At 40.1% G+C, this 21,099-nt stretch overlaps 1 protein-coding gene across 4 annotated transcripts in view; it reads left to right on the top strand.

Annotated features, from left to right (window-relative positions):
- Nucleotides 1-18: 18 nt before the first annotated feature.
- The window catches only part of gem (transcription factor CP2 like gemini), a 68,816-nt gene continuing 47,735 nt past the window's right edge, over nucleotides 19-21,099 (top strand). For 3 of the 4 annotated variants that reach the window (XM_074108489.1, XM_074108490.1, XM_074108491.1), the window contains exons 1-2: nucleotides 19-264; nucleotides 20,593-20,704. In XM_074108489.1, the coding sequence (XP_073964590.1) occupies nucleotides 36-264; nucleotides 20,593-20,704 (341 nt within the window). In that variant the 5' untranslated portion in view covers nucleotides 19-35. Of the gene's footprint in view, nucleotides 265-5,883; nucleotides 5,987-16,876; nucleotides 17,405-20,592; nucleotides 20,705-21,099 lie in introns of those variants that run through there. The other variant, XM_074108492.1, reaches the window with a different exon arrangement.

Consider the following 21,099-nt stretch of genomic DNA (forward strand, 5'->3'; position numbering starts at 1 on the left):
CAAAAAGACTTTTAGTGCAGTGCCATGTGCCAATAATGGATTCCTATGAGAAAGACTGTCGGTTGAGCGAGTCGCGCAAGGAGGATCCGTTCACTTGGGAGTCATCGGTTCGGCTGACTCTGGTGGGCCAGGAGGAGGAACTAGGGATGTATCTGGAGGAGCGAGATGGCAGGAAGCGGAAGTGGCAGCCCGTGGAGGGGGGGAAGATCATGAGGAGGGAGGAAGAAGAAAAGGAGAGGAAGGGGCCGCCGAAGAAGATTATGGGTGAGTTGCTTTTATGTAAGTAGAATAGAAATAGAAAATAAGAAAGGTCATTCAAGTATCACGAAGGGTAAGTCCAAAAGAGGGTGGGGTTATTTTTAGTGACATGGGGGAACGGTGGGAGTCCTAGATGATGATTACGTCAGAAATATTAATAATAATGACTAATTAATATGCACTAACTGCTATCAATTAACTAAAACAATAACTGACTTAATTATAGCTACCATTATGCAAGAAATGCGTGTTCATGCAGTTCCTCCACACTGTTAGAACTTTGCTTACTTTTGCCGATAAGGTGGAGGGGAGAGTCAAAAACTACTAAATTTCTGCTTACGTTAAGGCCAATTTAGACTTGTAAGAAAAATCGTGCAAATTGCGTTACATTGCGGCGCTCGATCGACCATTTCGAACTAGTTCACTTAACGTCCCGGCAATGTAATACAACTTGCAGGATTTTTCTTGCAAGTCTCAACTGGGCTTTACGCTTGAATGACCTCAAAGTTTGAAGAAGGATACCAACGCTTAAGAGCTGTTTTTCATAAGGTCGCACTAACAGCTTTTAGGTCGCTTGTTGACGTCCGTTGTTTTCACCGGAGAACGGACCGTTAATTTGCCGGACTTGCGGTGTTGCATGTCTTACAATGATTGTGCGTACATACACCGGACACTTGTCCGGCGACTTAGCCATGCAACACCGCGATTCCGGCAAAGAAAAGGTCCGTTGTCCGGTGAAACAGTGGAAGTCTACAAGCGGCCTTACTGGGTTAGGGGCTACGCTAGCTGTCGCGGTAGTACTGCTTGCGCCTGCGGGCGGGTGCAGGTACAATCCTATGCATGCACGCGACAACAGGTGTCTACCCGCTCCGTGCAAGCGTCAGCTATCGTAGACCCTTAGCTTGTATATTTCAATAACCTTGTTCAAAGTAGGATGACCCGATGAAACTGCCGCCAACAGGTCGTATAACGCGCTGATGTTTGCGATCGCATTCGCCATCTCTTTCTACCCTCGTATTATAAAGGCTGACCAGAATTATAAAAAACCTCGCCATATTGCGGAAAACCAATAGAACTAATTTCTTGCACTGGTAACACTAAATTCGAATGTCATCTGTCTATTGCTGTCAAACTTTAACGTTGTTTGCGCGTGGTATTTTAAAGTGTTATTTTGTGTTTTTCTGCGTTAAAATGCCGAAGTTACCCATAGGCCTTGGAAGGAAACTATTCAATTAAAAGTATTTGTCATAGGAAAAGTCTGAAGGATTAGAAAATATTCCTTTGAATAACATCACCGGCGCCGTTGTCAACATGACTGGTGTAAAGAATGTTGCAATATAAAGGTGCGACCAAACCGCTGCTTAAAATACGGAATCGCAGTGACGTGTCGTAAACTTCAGGTCTTTACCGACCAAAAGTCGTCACGTTTACGGCACGTCACTGCGATTCCGCACCGTTTGCGAATTTTAAGCAGCGGTGTGGAAAGGAAAGCATGCAAAAAAAACGGTGCGCATACGATGCGTCACTGCGATTCCGTACCGTCACCGTTTTGTTAAGCAGCGGTTTGGTCGCACCTTAAAACGTAGAAGTGCTGCCCTCGCGTCAGGTTTTTTATATTCCTGGTCAGCCTTTAGCGTGTGACAGGAAGAAGTGGTGCAAACGAATGATTCCAAGTGTTAGACAAGATGGCTTCTTGTATCTGTCGAACTTCGGCCATGATTTCGTTCGGAATCGAACTCTATATAACATTTCACGAAAAACACATTCATCGCACGCAACTCATCCTCCCACATACCTATCTAGTGGAGACGCTCTGCCCTTCGGTCCCCTGTAGTGTCCGTGAGTCATTTAGATATATCTTTAAAAACAAATTAAATATACTGATAACTAGTAGGTATGTTATGTCTAACTGCTAGGTCATTACGAGGCAAACTTTGTTGTTAAGCTACTAAAACCCACACAAATCTAATTAGCACGCACTTTTATCAATCGCGTTTGTAATTAGGCATGTGGATATTTGTACATACTAGCGTTTTTGCCGGCGGTTTCTCGGCGGAGCGGGATACTGCGGTACCTCCCGCGATTATTTGCCTCCAGCTTGCCGCCGCGGTGGCTCGGAACGTAGATGACCGTACGTGGCGCGACGGAACCGCGGCGGCACGCAGGCGGCGAATACTCGCGGAGGTACCGCAAAGTGCACGCCGCGTGAGCGGCGCGTTCACGCTCCGTAGAGAAACCACCGGCAAAAACGCAGGTGTACACAAGCTCTTATATACGCGGCTTCGCTGGCATCAATCGTTGGGTCCAGTTTCCAGTTGATTGTTCCAGTTCCATGATTTCACTAACCGTGGTGGCCTAGTGGTTTGACCGATCGCCTCTCAAGCAGAGAGTCGTGGGTTCAAACCCCGGCTCGCACCTCTGAGTTTTTCGAAATTCATGTGCGGAATTACATTTGAAATTTACCACGAGCTTTGCGGTGAAGGAAAACATCGTGAGGAAACCTGCACAAACCTGCGAAGCAATTCAATGGTGCGTGTGAAGTTCCCAATCCGCACTGGGCCCGCGTGGGAACTACGGCCCAAGCCCTCTTGTTCTGAGAGGAGGCCTGTGCCCAGCAGTGGGACGCATATAGGCTGGGATGATGATGATCACGGGAATTTTCACAAATTACATCGTGACTAGCTTTTGCCCGCGGCTTCGCCCGCGTGGAATTCGGTTATCGCGCGCTGTTCCCTCGGGAACTGTGCATTTTATCGGGATAAAATTAGCCTATCACTCTCTGGCCCATAAACTATCTCTATGCCAAAAATCACGTCGATCCGTCGCTCCGTTTCGACGTGAAAGACGGACAAACATACAAACACACAAACACACACACTTTTGCATTTATAATATTAGTATGGATAAAACAAGAATTTCGTTTCTAGACTTGCGGATAAGATTTTGAAATTTGACATGGACCTCGTGTTAACCTCTTCACCGCCAGTCATTCAGTCGTGCGTGAGCGTGACAGCCAATGGCATGCCTAACACGCCGCGGTCATCTATACATGACCAACATTCAACTGGAAATTAATCCTTCTGCAATGGAATTAAAAATCAAGTTGTTTTGTCGCTGGTTTTTCTGTGGCGTACAGAACAGAGCCAGTCACTTCGTTTGTTTTGTGGCGGTGAAGAGGTTAATATCGGGGTAATAAGTCGCATATGTGTTATTGCAGACGTCCAGCTATCTAAATACCTTATCATCATCTTTATCATATTAGCCGTAGGACGTCCATTGTTGGATAGGCCTCTGCCATAAAGCTTCAGATGGTTTGATTGAGCCCGCGGCTTTAACCATGTCATCCATATATCTCGTTGGTGGACGTGGACGTCCTACTCTGCCCGAGGAGACAGTTTCCAAGCCTTATCCGCATCCGCGGTGTCCATTCGAGAACTTTTCGACCCCAACATCTACATACCTAATTAATTTCAGACAAATACGTGCAGCCGTTTTAGCGTGAAGTAGTAACCAACACAGACTGATTTTTGTATTCATAATATTCATAGGATTAGCAGGAATGTAGACTTTTCTCTTTCTTCCATATTGCACACAACCACTTGCTCTAAATACTGTCTCACAACAAACCTATACACGTTTGCTGACGTCACAGCAGCAATCGTTTCACAGAGCCTTGTTGATACAAACCAGCCAATGGGAGCGCGCCAAAGATTAATCTGCGCAGACGCGGCCGTTGCATGCTTGGTACACGTGATAGACTTATTAGCGAATAGATTTTGAAAATGCATGGTCATCTAGTTAGAAGATAATGTGTGCGATATAGAATGATCAAGGTTGAGGTGTCGTGGATTCTCTTTCTTTGTGTGTAGATGAGTAATCGCGGGAACTACTATCATCATAATCATCTAAAGGTATCCGTTCATTTCGCAACTAACGTTTGGCAACCTGATTCATTTCGCAACTTTTCATTTCGCAAACTCTAAAACTGTAAATATTTCAGGATTTATTTCAGGGCCATCGTGTAGAACCCTTTAGGTTAGGTTAGTTTTGTAATAAACAGTTTCAGAAATATTAAACAGTTGAGAAATGAATCAGGTTGCCAAACGGTAGTTGTGGATTGCGAAACATTAGTGAACCTGATCTAAATGATGATAGTGCGAAGTTACTATAACACAAGGGGAAAATTACGGACAAAAGCTAGTAAAAAAATAACAGTATAAAATTACAACCTGTTTATGAAAATACGATACAAAAGGTTGGTTGATTCTAAACTGATAAGATAAAATATAAAACTGACTTAAAACAATATTTTCAATTAATTTCGATACATATTATTGATTGTTGCAGTAAAATTAAATATTTTATTAAACTTTAGACAAGGTAAATAGTTCTATATAGTAAACGGCACGAAAGCAAAACCCAAAATTATATTACTTTCTTGCTCACGCTTGTCTAAAATGAGCGAAACTTTAGAAAAGGTAAATAGTTCTATATAGTAAACGGCACGAAAGGAGAGCCCAAAATTATTAATCTCTTGCTCACGCTTGTCTAAAATGAGCGAGAAGGAAATATGATTTTAGGATCTACTTTCGTGTCATCTGCTACAATGTGCAGTGACATAATATCCAACCAGACACATTGGTATGCAAAGATAGTGTTATTTCATAAAATAGATTTTTAGAAGTTTATGTCGATAAAATCTCGCTTATCACGCGCGTATAGCAGAAACCTCATTTTTAATATTTTTTTAACGTGCAATTTTGCAGGTGATAGGACCTTGTGCAAGGTCCACCCGGATTGCTACCACCATCTTGCTCGCTAATCCTGCCGTGAAGCAGCAACCTGCCGGTGAAATTACTGGCACTTGAGGTATCCCATCTGAGGCCTCTAGGTTCGCCACGCATCTGCAATAACCCTGGTGTTGTAGATGTTTATTGGTGGTGGTGATATCTGGCCATCAGGAGACCCACTTGCTCGTTTGCCATCCAGTAGAATAAAAAAAACAATAAATCATTTTCAAGACCGATACTATCTCTACAAACCCAACGCAAAAGCAGAACTTTCTACTAAAATGCATTGAAACATGACCATATCGAAAATACAAACTGAGACATGGATGCACAGAAAAACCAGAAAAAGAGACCAGCGCTGGGAATCGAACCCAGGTCCTCAGCAATCCGTGCTGCGTGCTATAACCCCTACACCACCGCTGGACAGGAATCTAGACACAAATTTTTCCTATGCATACATATCTCAGGTTGCTTATTTCTACTACGCTACTTATGCAGCATCGAGAGACGTCACACTCTTTCGGAACCAACCGCTCACCCAGACAAGAGATGTCGCTACTAAGCAATCAAATTATGATTGGTTTTTTTGGAGTCTTTTTGTATTTTTTATTTCAACTCCAAATTTGTTACTTTTACGGGTATCCCGTGAAACCATATCAACAACAAACAACAATCAGTTAAAGATAAGATAAAGTATTAACGATACCGCGGTATCGCCTCACAGAGCTCTCGTGTTGTAGGCATGACCACACCGCCGCCTGTCATGTCTAAGTATTATATAATCTTTGCTGATAATTGATAATGATGTGACAAAATTATAAACTCTATACAGTCGCTAGGAACGCTCTGAAAGTGGGCGCACGCGCATTTTTTTTTGTGATAGTCCGTGTGTGAGATATATATGTGTTGCAAAGGCTGTGTTTACTATATATGTTGAGGTTGTAGAAGAAAGTTACGTGACGTTTCCAGTATTAATGATATATCAGATATAGTTTATTAATGCGATTAGTAGAGTATCCGATTGTTTGGTTAGGTTGTGAAGGATGCATGGTCTAGCGTCTTTGTTTCTCTTTTAGTGAACATATGTTTTTAACTGAAGTAGTTCTAAGCTACTTCAGTTAAAAACATATGTTCACGAAGCCGTGGTGGCCTAGTGGTTTGACCTATCGCCTCTCAAGCAGAGGGTCGTGGGTTCAAACCCCGGCTCGCACCTCTGAGTTTTTCGAAATTCATGTGCGGAATTACATTTGAAATTTACCACGAGCTTTGCGGTGAAGGAAAACATCGTGAGGAAACCTGCACAAATCTGCGAAGCAATTCAATGGTGTGTGTGAAGTTCCCAATCCGCACTGGGCCCGCGTGGGAACTATGGCCCAAGCCCTCTTGTTCTGAGAGGAGGCCTGTGCCCAGCAGTGGGACGTATATAGGCTGGGATGATGAGTTCTAAGCTACACTCTTGACGGTGGTCGTGGAGGGTCAGCAGTGAACCTTCAGGCATAACGACTTTCTTGGGTGTTGGCTATAGAGCGCGCCCTCTCACGTTAGGGGGGGCTGTTTGCGACATTCGAAAATGGAAGTGCGTAACGTGCCGTCCCTCTCACGCTCGTATCCATACTAATATTATAAATGCGAAAGTGTGTGTGTTTGTATGTTTGTCCGTCTTTCACGTCGAAACGGAGCGACGGCTCGTCGTGATTTTTGGCATAAATATAGTTTATGGGCCAGAGACATAGGCTACTTTTAATCCCGGAAAAATGCGTAGTTCCCGAGGGAACAGCGCGCGATAACAGGAGACTTGCTTTCCTGTAAAAAAAAACGCACAGCAATAGGTCGATCCCTTTATACCTTGGTGTTATAAGTAACTTATAACACCCCACTTTTTGCGTCGGGTGTTAGTAAAATAGTCTCCTGGTATAGGAAAATAAATATTTGAAAACTGTACAGTGATACACATTTATTTATCTCACTTGAAAATGAAAACTACGCTTGTTTATTTAGCTTACACCGGCAACCTCTTACGCGCCAAACAGGTGTTCTAAAGTACACATACACATTTGATAATGATACCATTTGAGCTGTATCTGACTTATGCAAACGCAGTATTTATGGCGTTATCTGGTTAAAGGGACCTTGTTGTCGGTATTCAGTTATTGATATCCCCATAATCTACATACATTTAGCTATCGAACCATGTAAGAAACATGCATGTAGGTTTAATAGATTTAAAAAAAAATGTTGAACCTCAAAAGCCAGAAAAGGTGATTATGAGAAAATTGAATTCAAACTTATACACCCAATAAAAGTATGTTGTTATTGGAAGTTACATAGATAACATGCTATTTGAGGAGTAGATTGTACGGGCTTTCAGGTTACAAGAACAATTTTGTAATTGGACAACTGTTTTCCTATAGTTTACCTTGCCAAAGTGCATAAAGTAAAAAAAAAGGTTGATGTATTTTTTACTTCATTTTCTATTTACCTATAGTATATTTCCATTGGATTTTATCGAAGGAAAAAATATTATGCGTAATTGAACACTAAATAAGAAATACTCCGTTTTGAATTAACGTTGTTTATTATATAAAAAAAAATAGTAAGTAATCGCTAGTGTGATAAGGCCCTGATTTATATACTCTAATTAAACGCATTTTATGATGATTCTGAGAGGAGGCCTGTGCCCAGCAGTGGGACGTATATAGGCTGGGATGATGATGATGATGAAGCGTTGACAAAGTACCGACGTCCGACACGTCTTCCTAACCGATACCGAGCGCACAGAAAGCATTCAAGAGCGGCACCGACAATAAGGTCCCTTGCGTACTAAACTTTAAGGGATGTATTAATTCATAAAAAATCGATTTAAAAACTTGTGTCTGTCAAATTACAATTTAGACCCTGCTTATTAATCATCATCATCATCCCAGCCTATATACGTCCCACTGCAGGGCACAGGCCTCCCCTCAGGGTTATTAATATAGAGTAAAAAAAAAGAAAAAATGTTTTTTTTCGACATTTTATTTTAAACGCGATTATCTCGGAAACTAGAACCGACAAGAAGGGCCCTTTTCCCGGATAACGCCACATTTTATCATCATAATATCGGCCTTAGGACGTCCACTGTTGGACGTAGGCCTCCCCCATAAAACTTCGGTTGGAAGCGGCATGCATGCACCGTGAACCCGCGGCTTTAAAGGGGCCTACGAAATTCGAAAATCGAAGTTCGTAACCGTTCCTCTCACTCTCGTTTTCTATACTGCTTAATACGAGTATATTCAAGGTTCAATAAAGATTCATTGTATTGTAAATACAATACAAACAGTGAAACATAGAACCATCTTTTTCTAAGAAGTTTAAAAATTTTAAGTTCAGCTCGGCGTCGTACAGTACGCAACGTAAAGTGTGTATACGATAAAATCTGGCCATGCATGATTTGGTGTTACTTTGCAATGAATGCTAATTATCAAGCAGCGCTTTTTTTAAGTAATTAGTGGTTATGAAAGTAATAAAAATACAATCATAATAAAAGGTTAGAGCGTCTGTGAGTTTTAGCTTTATGCATTCACTGTGCCTATATTACTTTGAACAGCATTTTTTGATAATCTTCTCTCGTTTCCAACTTCAATGCCGCAATTGTATTTATATTTTCACAAGCTGTTTTAAGCCCATCAGGATATCAACTTTCCAAAAAAAAAATCATGATGTTTTCTACTTGGGGAGTCGGGAAAACTTTCTAATCCAATCACCAAAAGTAGTTTTATATGGGAGGCATTTTTCTGTCAAAAAGGCAAATTCACCAAAGTTAAAACACTTCCAAACTACCTCAATCGGAAGTCAATTCGAAAAATGCTAGCTATTGTGAAAAAGCAATGTAATAAGCTATAAAGTAAAATGTCCAATTTAAGAAATAAATGTATTATATCATAACTTCCCTATTAGGATATGTTCAGAAACGACTATCAAATGGCCTTTATTAAGAAACCTGGTATCTGCGGGTGCATCTTAATGTTCACATTAAAGTACAGTGCATCTTAATGTTTACATTAAAGTATCGGTAATACTTTTTTTAACAATGCATATCTGTACATATTGTAGAAAACTTATGACATGCATGTAGATAATAATTATTATTCAAAGTCAAAGTCAAAATACAGGCCATATCTGAACATATTATAGAAAACTTATGATATGCATGTAGATAAAGTTATGTATGCGGCTACACGTGATTAGGCATTAAAACACTCGTGTGATCTTATTATGAAACTCGCCTTCGGCTCGTTTCATAAAACCAAACTCGTACTTTAATGCCTCTCATTATGCACCAGCCACATAAATAACTATTTTTACATAAAACCTAGTAAAGACCGTCAGAAGACGTTGTTCAACATAATTTAGGCACTGTGAAATATACGAGTATAATGCTACGAGTTAAACTCACAGACGCACGCCCTAACTGTTTATTATGATATATTTTTATCATGTAGCTTCATAACCACTAATTACTTAAAAAAGTGCTGCTTGAAAATTAGCGTTCATTGCAAAGTAACACCAGATTTTGTCGTGTCGTGTACGAGTACACACTGTATGAAGTTGTTAGGATGCTTACAATTTTCAATTCAAATAACACAGAAACCAAATCATATCCAGTATGGCCGGCGGAGGTCGGGCCGACTTGACTCTTGTATCTCAAAGTGTAAACACCAGATACCGGCAGACATATACTATCTTACCACGCGCGAGGTCAAAAGATCTCTTATACTACTGTTTTGACCACATAGTTGGTCATAGCCGTAGTTTAACCCTTTAACCGCCATTGTCTGAATTATGAGACAAAATTTATCCAGCTCATTTCGCCGCATAGTTTCGGTGTAGGTGGCGATACGGGCACGTATGAATGAATACGTATTGGCAGTTAAAAGGTTAATATTACCTCAATCCAGGGCTTGTAACCATATGAACCGGTATTTATACAGGTTACACCGCTGGGCTTAGAGTCATGAAATTTGGTATGTAGGTAGCTGGACGTCTGGAATAACACATAGGCTACTTTTTATCCCGATGTTCCCACGGGATAGGGATAAAATCTCGAACTAATAACCGTTGGGCTTAGAGTCATGAAATTTGGTATGTAGATAGCTGACATCTGGAATAACACATAGGCTACTTTTTATCCCGATATTCCCACGGGATAGGGATAAAATCTCGAAATAACAACCGTGGGTTTAGAGTCATGAAATTTGGCATGGGTGTTTTAATTTGACGTCAATGAAAACCACGATGTAATTTTAGCGAATTCTCACGAGAATTTAATCATCATCATCATCCCAGCCTATATACGTCCCACTGCTGGGCACAGGCCTCCTCTCAGAATGAGAGGGCTAGGGCCGTAGTTCCCACGCGGGCCTAGTGCGGATTGGGAACTTCACACACACCATTGAATTGCTTCGCAGGTTGTGCGGGAGAATTTAATAAAATCCCGGAATTTCAATTCAATTGCTGTATTTAATGAAGTAAAGGGTAAACGCTAGTGAATAGTTAATCTAATATTTGTTCAGAATTGTTATTTATAATTATAAAACAAGCCTAACCTAACCAAAGACTGACCATTTAAAAAAAACAGAAAAATTTACGCTTTCAGTGTGGAAAAATTATGACAAGCAATAATTCGAACAAACATTACATTATGACTTGTGAAAATTATGCGAACTTTGGCGCGCCCCGTTTTAGCAAATACTTAGACCATTTGCTTAGACGGCATTCAACGCTTAGACATTTGACTTTGAAGGCATAACTTAGGTATCTTCCTTTGTAGACAACTCGCTCATGACCCTTTCAGTTTAAAAGATTGTCTCCTCTAGTGAATTGGCAGATTTGCTACTCTGTCAGTTTAACTCCCCCCCCCCCTTAAATGACTCGGTAGTGGACCAAGGTCGACTCAATTGTGCTGGTTACGATTTATTTCTACTCTACGTGCTGAATGCTGATATGTTTTAGCAAGCTTTTGTATAAATTCATAAGCTTTTGTATTGGTTCATATTCCCACTAGTTCCAGGCAACTCTAAATTATTCTTAATAACTTGTTTATCAAATGATAATACATTTTATTAAACGTTTTTTTGACAAACGTGGATTTGCCAAATACTCGTAAAGAGTTTGTGAAATTATCAATTTGTGAAATGTGATTTTATAAAACGATTAATTGGTGAAACAAAAGTTTGCGGAACGTTGTCTGTTAAATGAATATTGGTTGAAACGTTGGTTGCCAAATGATTGGATACCTACAGGGCTACTACGAAACTCTAAACTCGAAGTTCGTGTCGTGCGGTCCCTCTGACACTTATACTGTTTAATACTAGAGCGAGAGGGACCGCACAACACGAACTTTGAGTTTCGTAGTAGCCCTGCTGGGAGCAACGCCCATGGCAAACATCCCTCGCAGAGATCCTCGCACATCTCTGGTGAAAACGTAGTTTCAACTGCCTCCGTCGTATACCCACAATGTATTAGCAACTAATGTATTGCGTAATAATACGCAAATGATAAGAACTCTCCCAATTCGCCAGCGTATGCGTAAACACAGTGATTAATATCGTCGTGGTACCTACCCGCCGAGACGTTCACGCTCCGGCCTGTGGCCAGTACCACTACCATGAGTTAACAGTGACCGTACTCGATAGCGACGGCGTAAATTATTTGTAGAGGCGCTGTACAATTCTCCATACATAGTAGATTGATAACCAAGGGTGGAAAGTGACCCATTTCACTTGAGATATCGTTCGAGCGCCTATAGTTCGAGGGGAAATGGGTAATTTCACCCGAGTTTGACGCTCTGCTTTTCATTTCGACTGTGAGGAAAGTAAAATAGTACAAAAAAATGAGAATATCATTAAATTGAATTTCAGTATTCAGTAAATTGAATTTACTTATATCCAACCTCCAACGGTACCTTTTCAAACTGGCTACTTGCCTCGCCCGAGTATTAAAAAAAAACGAGTTGGTCACGACCAAGGAGTTATATAACCTACAAAACTGGAGGTTAAACGCCGAACGAAGAAGTTTGACCTTTATTACTTATTTATATATTCCATCTCTTTCTTTCACATTTCACGAATGACATCCATCTCTTTCTTAGCCTAACTAAAGACTTATTACTTTCCACACTAGAGATGAAAACGCAATTTTCCACCCGGCTATCTAGTATCTACCCATGAAAATTAAACTTTCCGAACAGGAGAGATGAAATAGTTATTTGTGTCACAAGGGAGCAAAATGGTGTATTTACGGCGAGGGCGTACATTGAATCCAGAATGTAGCGAAGGATTCTACAATAGAATCCTGAGCGTAGCGAGGGATTCTTAAGTAGAATCCTGAGCATAATTAGGGATTCAAGTGTTAACGCCCAAGATGAAAATAATTTTGCTCTCGAGTGGCTCATGCAACTTTTCACACCGAGCATTAAGAAACTTGAAAAAAAATCTAAATATTATTAAAGAACAACCAGCATAGAAAATGGCGTGGCTTTACAATTATCAACTTCAAAAAATGGCATTTGCACTAAAACACTTATAAAAGCCTTGAACAGAAAAGTTGCACTTTGCTCCCTCTTGTCAGGGAGGAAAAGTTACTTTTCTGAAGGAGAGGTGTGAAATAGCTATTTGTGCAACAAGAGAGCAAAGTTGTTTTTTGTTGCGAGTGTTGATTTTGAATCCCGAGTAAGCGAAGGATTCTATAATTGAATCACGAGCGTCAGCGAGTGATTCTAGATTAGAATCCTAAGAGCAGCAAGGGATTCAAATACACGAGATGCAAAAAAACTTTGGTCTCGTGTGACACATACAATTTTTCACCTCAGCAGCGAGAACATCATTTAAATGTAACATAAGAATAAAATCCCACATTTTTTTTAAATATAATCCGATTATTAAGAAACAAATATAATAATCACATTTAAAACCATAAAAAAGTGTTCAGTAGATACAATACAAATCTCATACTTCTTGTGCTGGGTATGTCACACTTATTTTTTTAATACTGCAAACAGCCTCATCTTGGAGTCATTAAAAAGGTTTGACCAATAAACGTATAATTTATTACAAATGTTATTAAACCTTTAAATATGACTTTTATTAAGATTTCCATCACATAAACATAAATAGATTTGTTAAAAATTCATTCAATTCAACAAATATTTATTCCAACTGAAGAGGCAGTATACGGAATTATTTTATAAAAAAAAACAAGAGAAGCGGCTTTCGCGCAACGAGGTTGCATACTTTATTAAAAGATAGGGAAAATTTACATTTTGGAAATATTTCATTGTCATGTAATTTATTAGGTATCTATGGACATATTTTTAATATCAAAAATTTAATTTAAGATTGTAATCAACACATTTGATCCTATCTCTCGCTATTTTCGTGTTGAAGTGAAATGACAGATCAAAGTAAAGTTCAAATATTTGGAATTCAGTAAGTAGACCCAACACTGTACTCAGCATTTAAAAAAAATAATTAAAAAGTTACTTTGTCTCACGGAGTGAGCAAAATGCGATTTTGCTCACTGATTTCTCATAGCAAAACCTGCCTGTTTGAGGTGCTGAGGTGAAAAATAATTTACGCCGTCGCTATCGAGTACGGTCACTGTTAACTCATGGTAGAGGTACAGATTGTGTTATCGGACTACAAACGGATTTACATTTTTGGGATGATTATAGTTTTAATTATAGACGGCGCGCGTGGGGGAGGGAACAAAGTCGGCGGGTGTATAATAACCCGGACAAGTGCGAGTCGTACTTGCGCACGAAGGGTTCCGTATTATACAACATCCATTAGACATTGGCAAAAAACGGCAAAAAAAATCACGTTCGTTGTATGGGAGCCCCTCTTAAATATTTATTTTATTCTGTTTTTAGTATTTGTTGTTATAGCTGCCACAGGGGTACGTATTATAATGTATAAATTTAAAATACATATCGGTTGAAATACATATAGTTGAAGTACCGAAAATTGTAATATATAATGGTTAAAATAAATAATCAAAATTCATAAAGCACGTTTTTCATATTGGTCGAAATACATACAATTAAAATGACTAAGTTCACAATGTATATGTTCAGAATATATACAATCAGAACATATAATAGTTGAAAGAAATAACAATTAAAATTCCTAGAGTACGTTTTTCATAATGGTCAAAATACATACGATATAATTCCCATGTTCATCATCATCTCCAGTCTATTTCCGTTGTATTTACATGTTAAATTCTGAAAAATTAAGGACTATAAGACGATCACGAGACTATCACGGTAGACAGCCTGGTGAGGTGACAGACGGACGGACAGCGAAGTCTTGGTAATAGGGTTTCCGTCTTTACCTTAAAAACCGGCTAAGCCTTGAAGTCCATTTTAGGCTATGCTTCCACCAGAGATCAGGGTCAGAGTAAGCATGTCGGCGGGGCCCCTTTTCAGCCATTTGAAGATTACCTAACTGACAGTTTGCGTCGAAAGGATGCATATTTTAAAGTATTTTATGAAACACTAGCCTTAACCCGCGGCTTTGCCCGCATTAGAAATAGCTTAATGCCGTCCTAACTTAACTGTTGTAAATTATGCCCGTGCTATTTTAAGAAATATATAACGACAACCGTTTACTTACACGATTCTTGTTACAATGGCAACGCAATAAAGAAATGTCTGCAAAAGTTTGGCTTGAAGAAAGGTTACGGTAACAATTTGAAAGGGCAAGGTTCGCTCGCACAACGCCATCTATTGATTGCAAACGAAGGTAACACGTCATCTTGAGAGCCGAGGGACGGTACGTCAACGTTCTTGGACAGCGCCCTCTATTCTTGTTTAATCTTAACATATTATCCCACGGGACCGCATTACCGGTATATCGAGTATCCCTTGTCACACACAATGCAGATCTTTGTTTATCTGTACGCCAAGTTTCATGTAAATCCGTTCAGCCGTTCAGCGTGATTCAGCAACAAACATCCAAACATCTTCACAAACTTTCACATTTATAATATAGGAAGTTAGTAGTAGTTATAGGAAGTAAATAGGAAGCCGTGGTGGCCTAGTGGTTTGACCTATCGCCTCTCAAGCAGAGGGTCGTGGGTTCGAACCCCGGCTCGCACCTCTGAGTTTTTCGGAATTCATGTGCGGAATTACATTTGAAATTTACCACGAGCTTTGCGGTGAAGGAAAACATCGTGAGGAAACCTGCACAAACCTGCGAAGCGATTCAATGGTGCGTGCGAAGTTCCCAATCCGCACTGGGCCCGCGTGGGAACTATGGCGCAAGCCCTCTTGTTCTGAGAGGAGGCCTGTGCCCAGCAGTGGGACGTATATAAGCTGGGATGATGATGGGATGATAGTAAGTAAATAGAATTAGTAGGATAGGAAGTAGGATTTTCATTTCTTTAGTGCGCGCGCGTTGCCCCCAACCAAAGCGGGGCCTAGGCAGTTCCAGTTGCCTATTCTGCCTAATGGTCGATCCGGCCCAGAGATGTGCGAGGAATGTGTTTTTCATGAACCAATAGAAACGCTTCATTTACCTAGCAGCTCTAGCGGAAACAGAGAGAGAGAGAGAGAGAGAGAGAGAAAGAGAGACATTTATTTACACATATTCGATACACAGAAAAAACACGTTAGGAAGAAATAATAACAGCTCGGCGTAGCGAGGATATGTCAGCAGCTGTAGAAAACACATTCCTTTCAAAGCTTCCTCGCACATCTCTGGTGGAAACAGAGCCTTACTGAACATGAGAGTATACTACATCTTCAGTCTTCATAATGCATAGGACCAACAACGTATAATCGTAATACACTACACACGTTTCGAGTTATTAGGTATTTATTAGGTTTACTGAAACATTTAGCATGGCGTTCGGGGAGGGTGTGGCAAATTCAATTGACACTTCGTCTGACGCGATCAGACTATTGTTGTCGCGTTTTAGTTTATTTATAGCACCTACACCAACACGTATCTAAAAAACCGGCCAAGTGCGAGTCGGGCTCGCGCACGAAGGGTTCCGTACCATTATCTGGACGCTGTTTTGCAATACTGACTCAACCCACTGTCATTTTGCAATACAATGTCAATGTTAAAATTATTTTCTAAGGGTTGATATTGTATTGCACAATTAATCAATCTAAGGGTTGACACACTATTTGCATAACAGTGTTCATCTATAGTATACAACATTAGACATTAGCAAAAAAAAACCACGGGACACTTAACACCAGTTGACCTAGTCCCAAACTAAGCACTTAACTTGTAAACTTCTAAACTTGTATTATGGATCCTAGTTCTAAATAATTCTAGGATATTACAATCTCTGGGATATCACAGCCTTATAAAGGGATCTTGAGTAGACGGCGTTACTGCTATTTCCGCTATGAGCTTTTTAGCAACTCTCCTCGAATGCCAAAAATACAGTGCAATGCATACCTATACTTCCATCCATGTGTCGTTCTCGTTCGTTAGCTTCAGGGTTAAAATAACAAGTAATTTGCAAATACCTGTGGCCCATTTCACGAAGGTACCTACATGTTACAATTTACAAGCGGTAGTCTCTTTTCAATGCATATGGTTAAACAAAGACTACCGCTTGTAAATTGTAACTTGTAGCTTCCTGAAATAGGGCACTGATCCAAGTTGAATTTAGGTTAAATCTTGAGCAAAATATCGAAAGATTAACTCGGAGGAATTAAAAATCACGCCCACTTACGTAAATAGGTACTGGAAACGTCCTTTTGTTAAATATAACTTAATATACAGTCTTCGTATACTGATTATATATAAACTAATTAATTGTATTCTTAGGCTGAAATAAATAATAAGGACGAATTATTGTCTTTGTTACCCAAAGAGAAGTTACAAATAGTTATAGTGTTTTTGTATCATAAGACACGTCTTGTTTGTGAATAGAATACAAAATTAAGAAACAATCAAGTGAGAAAATGACGCGGTGCAGTGGACGAAAAGTCGCAAAAATATTAAACGTGTTAAGACATTCATATATACTGACGTTAATGCACTACTGCTTGTTGTGACAGTGACTAAAACAATAAAAAATACAAACACCTCCGCTAGAGAGCGCTACGTGAACATCTAAAGCGGTCACGCCATCTGTCGGTGAAAAACGAAACTGTAACAGCGCCATCTAGAGTCAACCGCCGGAACTAGCAAGCGTCGCGACGGATCTATTCGATATGGTGGAGGATACGGCTGCGGTGACCGCGGTTTCCGCGGCTGCGGTGCTCCAATTTGCTGCGCGGGAGGCGCGGGAAGGCAGGCGATTGGCTGAATTCGGGGCGCATGCTTTTGCTTCTGTCACGTACAATTCTTATGGTAATTTGATCATTTTCTGAAGACTTTTTTATGTATGTTTTTATAAATATGGCTAAATATGTGGGTCGACGCAAGGGTGCGTTATAAAACAAGTCGGCCAGTTAAGTAAAAGAATACTTTACACCCCTCGTATCGGATTATTAGAAGTTGGTCAATGAATATTCCATCGAGCCGGGTAATCATTGGCAGATGCTCAGTGTGTACCGCCTAAGCACAGCTCTTCCCTCCGGGACGGATCCAGAAGAGAACTGCAGCTCTTGGAACGCTAAACAACAGACATCTCATATTTTTTTAACTTTTGTAAACGAACGGTATGCTCTCGACGCCTCTCAACAAAGTGGATAATAGTAGATTGTACAAGGAGAGCATAAAACGAGCCATTTTACCCGAGGCGTTCATATAGCATATAGGTGGATAGACTCGTCGAGGGGAAAATGGGTTTAACGCTCGAGTTTTACACTCTGCTTTTCACTTCGATGGCGAGGAAATGAAATAGCAACAGTGGAAACAATGATTCACTTTCTATGTATCTTTTATTTTTTATGCATTATTATAATAATTCCATTATTTTAATTTTACTGATTTATTATGATTGATTTGATTGATTTTTAGTTTTATACAAATTAAAAAATATGTAGAAACTTTGTTTGTGGCTGTTGACCCCTGATGACCTTTGTCTTGAGTTGGTATTAGACGAAGATTTTATTTTATGCACTAGAGCATAAAAAGTCATATTATGTCGCCTAGATACAGCATAAACACGAACTTTACGAGCATGAGAAGTGAAAAAGATTTTGCCAAAAAAAACTGTCGACTAGCTGGTTGATATGATATGCAGACCCAAACCACATCTGACCGGCGAATCTTACGGATGTCGTGAAATCCATCCTAAGTATTAAGCAATACCTAGTCTCGACTCGAAATATTTCGGATGGACTGTTGCTGTTAGCCTCAGACGGCTTTTACAGCTTACCGGAGAGAGGGCGAGCAACCAGATGGGCTGCTCAGCAAGTGGGTTTACTTAGCATGCCAAAGGGTGCTCCTATTGAGCCGACCTCGGACTTTGGACGCTAAGGGAGAGTTGCAAGCAATCGGATTTTTATACTACGTCGTTTCGGAAGGACTACGTTAGTCTCGACTGAGAAGAAACGACAAGAAACTCAGTCGGGTTGAGGTCTGATTGGAGAAAACCTACCCGGGACATGCCGGTAGCGGTTGAAATAGTGGGGTCGCCCACGTGTGGTGTTCTGTGGGGGACGGCGTCGTCGCCTCCTCCGGAGGGGGCGGTGCGGTGAGTTCGTGAACGCAACTTCAACCATTTTGTTTTCGCAATAATAATAAAAATGCGATGCAGAATTAGTAAACAACTCATTAAACTATTTGTTATCGAACGAAAGCACGCAATTTATGCTCTAAATATTAATTATGAAGACACGGTTTTGTATAATTGTATTTATCATAGTTAATTAACGGGACAAATAAGTATTCAATCTTAATACATGGTATGGCATGATAATGTTCCAACTACATCGGACAAGAAGACGCATTATCAACTCTAAATTAAATGTTATATGACTCAAATTAGTCTAAATTACTAATGTCACATCGAACTTTTTTATTATAAACACTTTAAATAATATAGCAAAGTAGATATATCCAGTTCAATACACTCAGATCGCGGGTCAAAGTTGCCTGATAACTGATAACCGACAGACATCTTATACTGCATTGATACTGTGGTCTAGTTTATACTAGTAAGGGAAAATTATGTTTTATTACCAATACGTGGTGATACGTGGTGCGTGCTGTAAGTGTTAAATTACAGGGCAATGGTCTGCTTGTCATTATATATGCCGGCGGCCGATCGTAAAATCCGCCAAATCACGAAATTCCTAGGCATATCGTGAAATGGCGCTATTTCATGAAATGGCTAAGGGACATCCGCCATATCGTTAAAAACTCACCGTTTAACGATTTGCCTAGTCACGTTTAGGCAGATCATGCATGCATGATCATGAATACCAATAGGTTAGATTCCAAGAAAAATAAAATTCAGGATTCAGGATTTCCCTTCAGGGATAAGTCCGCCTTTGTACTTAACACTTTATTGTAACCTTTTTGTACAATAAAGAGCATAAACAAACAAACAAACAAAATTAGTCCGTTTTTGTTAATTATTTAAACAAAAAAATAACTAATAAGGGATGCTTGGATGGTTTGGGCATGTTGAGAACATGAATGAAAACAGATTGACTAAGCAGATCTATAAGACGAGCGTGAATGGGAACGTTGGGAGATTAAGGCCTAGACGAACGTACCACGATCAAATCGGGGACGTTCTGAAGAAAGATCGGGTCAGGACTACTCTAAACCGACGTGCATGCATGAAAATATTGATGAATGTAGAGGAAGCGAGAGTTGTATGCCAGAATCGTAGCAAGTGGAAGGATGTAGTCTCTGCCTACCCCGTTGGGAGAGAGAGGCGTGATTTTATGTATGTATGTAAAAAAATAACTCATTCACGCCGCACCACAATCATATCTCATACCCTTTCGTATCTCATCGACTTCCTATCCAAATATATCTCATATATATCTCATCCAAATACGCAACTCATCCAGTAACCCCTTTCTTTCCATGTCTTAACATGGCCACATTTCAACTTGTCTACATTACAACCCAAATTTCACAATCCTCCTTATTCCAGTGTCCTAAGAATACAGTTCCAAAAGACAAACATTAAAAATACGCAAATAGCCCGAAACATGACGAGCTAAACTCGGTTTAAGACGTGAGTTATCCGTTACAATATCATTTAATCTTGCTCTTGCTCTACCTTGATCAAGTGCTAAAGCCGGGCGCGGCATACATTGTTACTGTATTACTATGAAACACTGTCAATGCTTATGTGCGTTTATGAATTTGGACAAAATTAAACTAACGCTAATCTTCGATTGATGCACCGAACAAAGTGCTGAGGGCCTACTCCGAAATTCGAAAGTCGAAGTTCTTATCGTACCGCCCCTCTCACTCTCGTATTAAATGGTATAAGTGTCAGAGGGACGGAACGACACAAACTTCGAATTTTGGAGTAGCCCCGCATAGCACTTGGCGAAAATTGCGTTTATTTAAAGTTGAGTTTTTTTGTGGTCATGACACAGTTCTAACACATCGTTCCCTGATTCCAGCAACTGCTGGCGATATGGGTGGAAGCGGGGCCAGTTCGTCCTCCTCGCACCTTTCGCCGGCCTGGCAGGTCAACGACCTCGATCTGGACTTGCCCGGCGAGCTGTCCATGAAGTAAGTTTCCTTTTGTATATGTACAAAAAAAAAAAAACAAAATACCAATCCTTTTATTATTAAAATTGAGTTTGGGCTTACTCCACTGTACCTACCTGCACTGTTCATCCGTTGGTCTGTCTATTACAGGACTGTATCTCAAAATGAACGTTCGTGTCTGTGTGTGTTTCTGCTACAACAACAAACAATAAAACAAATAAAACTTAAAAAACTAATGCAACTTATAATATTAAGAGGTGTCCCAAAGAACCAATACAAAATGACTTCCCACTGTATACATTTTGCATAAAATGGATTTGTACATAGATACAGCCGTTTGATAACGTATATTTTTAATAACTACAATTCTGCACGGAACCCTCCATTCGTGAGTCTGACTCGCACTTGGGCGACTC

Source organism: Choristoneura fumiferana, chromosome 27, assembly GCF_025370935.1.
Source record: "Choristoneura fumiferana chromosome 27, NRCan_CFum_1, whole genome shotgun sequence".
NCBI classification, from domain to species: Eukaryota; Metazoa; Arthropoda; class Insecta; order Lepidoptera; family Tortricidae; genus Choristoneura; species Choristoneura fumiferana.